Genomic DNA, 7,361 nt, shown 5'->3' with positions numbered 1-7,361 from the left:
GTTTTTCACACTTGCACTTGCTAAAGTATGTTGATGCAGTAGGATGTGAATTCTTTGGCTCTCTAGCAAAAAAGTGTACTGCTGGATTTTTGGACACTTTTTGAGATGGATCATTGGTCTTTGGGGACTTCTTTAAGTTTTAAGAGAAGGATGGTTGTTCTGTGTTCTGTGTCCCCAATATAAGGTCTGTTCTCCAAGTTACTAAGAACAAAAAATTTAGGTTCCTGCAGTGCTAGCACAGTAATAACATAAGACTAGGTTATATGAGTGTATTAATTTTTAAAAGAAAATTGAAAGCTATTTGTAGTCTAAATGAGCTAATTTTCTGCTTTTTCCTTTAACCTATGTTTTTATTTTTATTTAAGATTTCAGCAAAGCAATGTCTCAAGCTGGCACTTCACAGTTTCAGGAAGTCATTCGACAAGAGCTGGAGTATTCAATGAAAGTAGAACTTGATAAGATACTTGCGACTGCACCTTCAAATGAGCTAGAGGTAAGGAGTGTGCTGTGGATGTAACTCAAAACATGAGAAATTAGATGCAGGAAATTGAGGCAAATATTATACAGGGAGAGAAATCACAGAATACTACAATCCTTATTTTTAGGACATGCTCTGATCCTGTGTGGAAGAGTAGCCTGGATACAACGTCAGCAGGAGACTTTCAGTTCCATATGAACTGGGTGACAGAGTTGTTATTAAGTGCTTAATCATCTTTAGTTATTAAAGGTTCTATGTAATCTTTAACAGATTACAGTAAGGGAGGGTAAAGCTGTTGTCCTAAAGATTGGGCCAATTTCTAATGGTTATGGTTTTGACTAAAGACTTGTCTTTTAGCTATCCAAGTTGATTGGATTCTACCAATCTCTATTCTACATTGAATTTTAGTGGAAATTTAGCTTTTGGTACCTTTTAGAATTTTACGTAAATTTTAGCATGTGTCTACTTCCATGCTGATAAAATTACTCTTGTTAATAGATTTTACCTCAAGTTTGTAGAAGTGCTTCCATGATTGAATAGATGTGCCTTGAATACCAGCATTAACTAATGCATTTCTTCTTTGTAGCACGCTAAAAAGGACCTGGAAGGATTTAAGAAGTTATTTCATAGATTCCTACAAGAAAAGGGACCATCTGTGGACTGGGGGAAGATTCAGAGACCTCCAGAAGATTCTGTAAGTTGCGATGAAGTGACAGTCTGTAAGGAACACAAAACTGATAAATTGCTACTTGTAGCAAATGATGTAGTCACCCATAGCATGGATACAACTGCTGTGGTTCTGTAAAATCACGTGGGACAGCACTTTGGGCTCTAACTGAAAAGTAGTTATTTATTGACATATGTTGTATGTGTTCTTGACCTTCAGGTCCTGCTTAACATACATATCAAGTTCTTTGGTGTTATTTTGTTAGCTGTTCTTTGAGCAGGAGAACAAAATGGGACAGATGCCATCTTCCCATTTGGTACCTTCTTTGAAGTAAATGATAACTGGTGTTAGAGAGGAAGTAGGTAGGACCCTTGTTGTTCCACTTTCCCTCCTGCCCATGAAAGAAGGTTGCACATCTCAGATGAGACTGTTTCCAGCAGCAATCCATTCTGCTAAATAATTTGAAAGGGACATATGGCAAGTGGGATGGGTTATATAGCTCATTTACCAACTTCTGTAATCTACAGCAGCTCAGTAAAAGTGAGGAATCTGAAACAAGTAGTTGACTGTGGGAGTTTTTTGAGTACAATGTTCTAATATCATCTATGTTGTTGTAACTTATAACCTGCCACTTGAGCTGCTGCTGAAAAAGCACTAAATATTTTTTCAGCTCTGTGTAGTACTGAAATAAACACTTCCTATTAAACCTAACCTCATTTTATTGATTCATCTGTGGCCCTAGGCTGTCTTTTGACTCTTGCATAACTAACAGTGTAGTTGTGCTACGGATTCTTGCTTTTCTCAGTGTAGTGAACTTGGCGTATTGCAGGACTCCAGTGTCCTCACACATTTGTGGTTTCTCTTGGCCTCTCTGGGGCGATTCAATCGAGGCTCTGTTTGCAACTGAAAGGCAGGCTGTCCAGTTACTTCCAGAACAGATGCAGTGCTGCTTTCTAAAGTGTTGAAGAATGATGCTGTTTTAGAGCAAGTCTAGGGTTTTGCCAAGATTGAGTGTTTTCTTTTAACTTCAAAAACATGTGATGTCTCTCTTCTGTACTGCAACACTGAATGAAGTGTTGCTTTGGGGAGAAAAATCCACCTTAACTTTTTTCAAGGTGAGAAATTGGAGTTGTAGATAAGATGACTTACAAGGAAGGCTGAAGAAAAGGGGGTTGCTTTTAGTCTAGAGGAGATGAGACTCTGGGGAGCGGTAAGTCTTTTAAATATGTAAAAAGGTCATTGCAACAATGAAAGGAATAAACTGTTCTCTGTCAAGATAAAACCTGGGATTAAATGACAGCAATTTGATGCGAGTGAATGGGCTGCTTTGTGGTGAGGGAGAACTGTTGTGTATTTTTAGTCTTGCACACCTTCAGCAGAAAAACTTTCAAGTTCTGTAAAGGACTGAAAATGAGCGGGTATTGGGGAGGGAGCAAAAGTCAAACAGGAGGGTTATGATCAGACACTGAAATAGACTGATGGGCCATTTGCAGGCAAGGCAAGCTGTTAAAAAAAAAGTTAGACAAAGGTCTAACAAGATCACAGAGGGCTGGAAGGAGGGCAAGATTAGAAAGAGGATCTCTCATCTTCTTTATGGCCTGCACTGGCTCATTCTCAACGGGGTCCCTTAGCTATGTAGCACCTTTTGACCAAAAACGGGGTGGGGGGGGAACCCAGAATGGTAAGACTCCTGCAAAATAGGGTGACTTTGGCTTAGGTGAGATGCATGCATGATCTTGGAGGGAATTTTGCTTCCTAGCACAAACTCCAGATCAAATAATCATACTTGATAAATGTCCCAGAAGAAAGTCAGTGAAAAATACCCACAAAGAAACATCCTTGCATACTTTCTTCACTTCATAATAAATATCTCTTTCTTTGGGATTCCTTGGATAAGTTGATAGAGACTTCCTGATCTGACAGGAGGTAGGTTGAGTGCTTTTAAAAACTAAGAGCAAACTTAATGTTCTTGAGGTTTGGGTTTTTTTTGTTTCTGACCATGAGAGTTCCATTTCCCTGCCAACCTCAAACCCTGCTTGTATTTATCCTACCTCCACCACCTTTTTAATATGTCAGTTATGTAGGGGGCATACCATGGAAAATGAAAGGTGTCTGACATGAAATGTTTTTCAGGTGACCTGTAGTTTAACTTCTGCCAAATTATTCTTTGCTGGGGGGTATAAGTTGTGGAATTATTAGATAAAAATTGATTTATTTAAGACCAGAATTCCAGAATTATCAGTGTAACTAGTATAGGTGAGAACAGTAGGAACTTTTAGATGGGGTAAAGAGTGATAATTTTAGAAGGGCTTCAGAATAATGACTGCTGTACTGAGTTTTTTGGGACAGATATCTGTCTGTGAATATGTGCACATTTCCTCTGCGTGCTTTTGTGCAGCTCTGGTTGAGTTTTTTCTTTTCCTAGCTATAAGAACTCATAGTGTATTCTCCTCCTGGATTTGTTAGAACAGCACAGAGGATGGTACACACAAGGCTTGTTTGGAAAGTTCGCTGGTAATCTTGCAAGTGATGTATAATTGCCCGTTCAGACAAACTTGTTTTATGAGGTGGTGGGATGCTTGGCTGCTTTTGAGAATCTTGCACTACAAGTATCATGGCCTAGAAAGCAACGACCTACTCGCACCAGTGTGAATTTATTTGCCTGTGATTGTTTTGGAGAATTGGTTTGCTGGTTGATCAGTCCAAAGCACTGAGAATTCTGGCATGTGTAATCTTCAGCTGATACCTAGTAGAGCATGAAATATCTGTTTAGGTATATATGTGCATGCATGTATGTGTGTGTATCCATATTTATATAAAAAATAAAAGCACCCAAAAATGTGCCAACATTGGTTGTGGTTCTTTTCTTTCTTAACAGTTTAAAAAAGTTCATGAATAGTTTATTGCATTTATTGGCTTTGTCTTTTAATTTTCTATTTTACATGGGGTACTTCTGAGGTTCAGGTTAGGTGGGAAAGGTGTTTCAGGCTTTTGCCCAATGCCATGGGACTGTGCTATGCAGGAGCAGAACTTCTGATCAGCCTTCCATGGGTCATCTAATGTGTTATCCATTGTACTTGTTCTTTGAACGTAGTTTTTTGTTCTTTCCTGAAGCATCTACTGACAAGTAAAGACTCCTGTCAGTAAATTGAAACAGAAATGATTGTTATGTAATATTTCTTAATTTTTCTCTGCAATGGGAGAAATGGGTCATCACTGACCTCCATGTTTTCAGTGTAACAACTAATACCGATGGGTAAGCAAATTGTTAGCTCCAGGCAAAGGAAACAGAAGATTGAACCCATTTCACACTATATTGGTAAACTTCTGACTTGTTTTTTCCTTCCAGATGCTTTGCTTCCATGTGTTCAAAGGCTTACAATGATAAAGGCTTACAATGATAGCTGGCATAGTTAGGACCCATTACTGTTACAGTCTTCAGAGAAGAATGTATACTTAGAGTGCCGGATAACAAGAGACGAGGTAAAGAATGTGGACATGGCAGGGCTAATTTAATCCTGTTGATGTAGATCGCAGTGATCTGTTTGAGTTGGAATCAATAGCAAAGTCCTGCTGGGAGACCTCTGAGGGAACTGCAGTGATCAAGTTAATCTCAGAATAGCAATGCAAAACCTCTTGGGATGTAGAGAGAGCATCCAAAGTAAAGTGAGTGTGAAAGGAGCTTGGCTATTAGAGGGTTTGTTTCCCCAGTGGTCGGATTCTTGTCTGCAGCTCAAGCTGTCATCTCAATGAACTTTATCATGAGGGAAAAGAATGTCATGCTGTTACTCAAAAGCAGAATGTCTTCCTAATATTCAACTCTGGAAACAGGTTTTAAGGGTTCACTTGGTGCTATTTCTAAAACTGTCCCTTGGTGCTGAGTAAATATTTCCTTGTTGTTCTGAAAGTACATATTGACTAATATGGGTGTATTCCTTTCCAGTCTACCCATGATGACAGCCCTGATACTCATTTAATCTCTCTCTGACAAACTCTTCCAAACCTTCCTGCAGTAGGAGTATGTTTCTGAAATCTGTTAGTCAAGCTACCAACATTGCCTCATGCAAACTGTTCTGAAAATCATTTCTGTGACATTGTCTGCAAAACCAAAAGAAGCTAGATACGTCATTTTAGAGCAATCCCAAACCACAGTTTTGAGACATGTCTCAAATGAGTAACACTGTAGTCATGCATCTGTAAGCCATGTCATTCCTGCCTGGTTTTATTCCTGAAGTATTTCCCCATCAGCACTTGCTTGTCAAGTCCACTGTTCCAAACCCTTAGAGCAAGAATTGATTTCTATTACTGTGGAGTACTTCTTGTGCTTGTGTATATGCTTATAGGTGATGAGGTAGTTCTGCATATTAGTGCCTACACATGACTGGAACTGCTAGGTGATAGCACTGGCATCCAGCAGTCCTGATGCTGCAAGGATCCTGCTTGAATTTGAGTTCTTGACATTTGTTATTCTCCAAATTAAAGACCCTTCAAGATCCAAGGCTTCATTGCCAAGTTGTCATTTCCAAGGCCTGTGCCAAAAGAAACTGAGAAGTTTAGCAACGCTGAGTTATAAATTTTGTGTTGTAGCTGATGCAACATCCAATGAACTAAATCGTTGATGGAGGGCCTGGATGGAACCATTAACCTCATCAGGATTTTACTCTGCGCTTTCTGCATAAGCTAGTTTCAGGCATGATAGTGAAGGCATAAAAAGGTAGTTGGCACTTTAGCAAAAGTTTTCGAGGCAGTCTGGCCCAGAATTTAGTGCCAGACTTTCTTCTTTTTGGAGGGCTATATTGTAAGTGATGCAAGAAGAAAGTAGGATACTTGAAAGTTGAAATAATTTTTTTGGCTGTTCAGACAGCATCTGAACATTGTGGGGTATGACTTGTATCCCACCCAACTAAAGCTTAAACCTAGATGTTTTAAATCCGTTTGCAATCTCATATGGAGTGATATTGACCTTAGAGTGGATGGGAAGTGATGGCAGGGAGTGAACATCCAGTCACATTTCTCTCACAAACTGTGCCCAGCACAGAGTGTAAATCTCTGCAGATCCTGGTGGTAGTGAATTGTTCATTAACCTTTCTGATGTACTTTCAGTACATTAAAATTGGTGTTTATCATCTCTTTGCTAATGAGAAGAACAGATGTTTTTCAAGGTGTCTACCCAGCCTGAACACAATCTCTGTTGTTGACAAAACCAGCAAGATTCTGCTTTTTGCACACTTCTATTCCTGAAAAGTTCAAGGAACATTGGAATGAAGTTCCCGTTTATGTCCTCTATGAAATGGCAGCACTGTGTTTTTTTGGGGGAGCAGTCTTATATTGACAGCAATGTAGCTACCCTGAACCTTGAGTAACTAATTTCAGTGTTAACCTTTGGGAGGTAAGGGTCTGTGGGTACAGGGATCATAAGGATCAGCGTAGTTACAGAGTAAAAAAAGTGCGTAGTAGTTTGGGCAGTCATCTCCTCAGATAAGAACTGAGAGAATGTGTGCATGTTTGTTAATGCTTCTCAGTGTGCACTTGGATATCTGCCATCAGTTCTTACATTCATGGCCCCTTGTATTGTATCAGCTGTCCCTGCATTTCTGAGAAATCCATGCTGGTAATTATCAGGATCTTTTACCTTCTATAGTTTGTTCAGATGCATCCTGCAACACTGAAATGCTGTATCCATGTCCTGCCTCTCTCATTTATTCTGCACGTTTCCTTTTGAAAATACAGCAGAATAAATGAACTGTGGATAGAATAAACTATGAACAGATGGTATTCCTGAACAGGTATGCATTTGGAATAAGAGAGGGATTGCACTAGATCAAGAAAGCTTCAGTTCTGTTTGATTTTTGCATTTTAACGTTCTGCAAACCTGCTTATATCAAAGATCCTTGCATAGTATCTGGAAGATTGCTAAAGGATTTTCTTATATGTAGTCATCTTTTTAATGGAAAGGAAGGCTAAAAGAAAGGAAAGGGATGCATGAGATGCAGAGGACTTTGTTCTCTTGCATGCATGAAAATAATTTTACCTCAAGCTTATAGAATGTGCCTCTGTTATTCTTGTTCTGGCATTGCCATAGCTGTTGTAGGGTAGTGCTTAAGGTCTAAATTCTCTTTGTGAGAGCTTGGCATGACGGGTGTAAATGGTACAGTTTCCAGTTGGAACCAGAATAGTGCAAGTCTTTGTATCCTTCCTTTCTCCATCCTTCCCCAG

At 39.3% G+C, this 7,361-nt stretch overlaps 1 protein-coding gene across 2 annotated transcripts; it reads left to right on the top strand.

Annotated features, from left to right (window-relative positions):
* Nucleotides 1–368: 368 nt before the first annotated feature.
* Nucleotides 369–1,857, top strand: LOC104625432 (UTP--glucose-1-phosphate uridylyltransferase-like). Of its 2 annotated transcripts, none has more exons than XM_010293053.1 (3): nt 369–493; nt 1,065–1,172; nt 1,365–1,809. In XM_010293053.1, the coding sequence occupies exons 1-3, from the start codon at nt 380–382 to the stop codon at nt 1,419–1,421; spliced, it is 279 nt and encodes a 92-aa protein (XP_010291355.1). In that variant the 5' UTR covers nt 369–379; the 3' UTR covers nt 1,422–1,809. The 2 variants fall into 2 exon arrangements, with proteins under 2 accessions (XP_010291355.1, XP_010291356.1); XM_010293054.1 differs by having other exon boundaries at nt 372–493; nt 1,426–1,857.
* The last annotated feature ends 5,504 nt before the right edge of the window (nt 1,858–7,361 follow it).

Source organism: Phaethon lepturus, unplaced genomic scaffold, assembly GCF_000687285.1.
Source record: "Phaethon lepturus isolate BGI_N335 unplaced genomic scaffold, ASM68728v1 scaffold14828, whole genome shotgun sequence".
In the NCBI taxonomy this organism is placed as follows: domain Eukaryota; kingdom Metazoa; phylum Chordata; class Aves; order Phaethontiformes; family Phaethontidae; genus Phaethon; species Phaethon lepturus.
This window is presented reverse-complemented; position numbering and strand designations above follow the sequence as displayed.

Coding starts and splice junctions, on each gene's coding strand:
- LOC104625432 (XM_010293053.1), top strand. CDS start 380: ATGTCTCAAGCTGGCACTTCACAGTTTCAGGAAGTCATTCGACAAGAG. Junction 494..1,064: donor CACCTTCAAATGAGCTAGAG/GTAAGGAGTGTG, acceptor TCTTCTTTGTAG/CACGCTAAAAAGGACCTGGA. Junction 1,173..1,364: donor AGAGACCTCCAGAAGATTCT/GTAAGTTGCGAT, acceptor CTTGACCTTCAG/GTCCTGCTTAACATACATAT.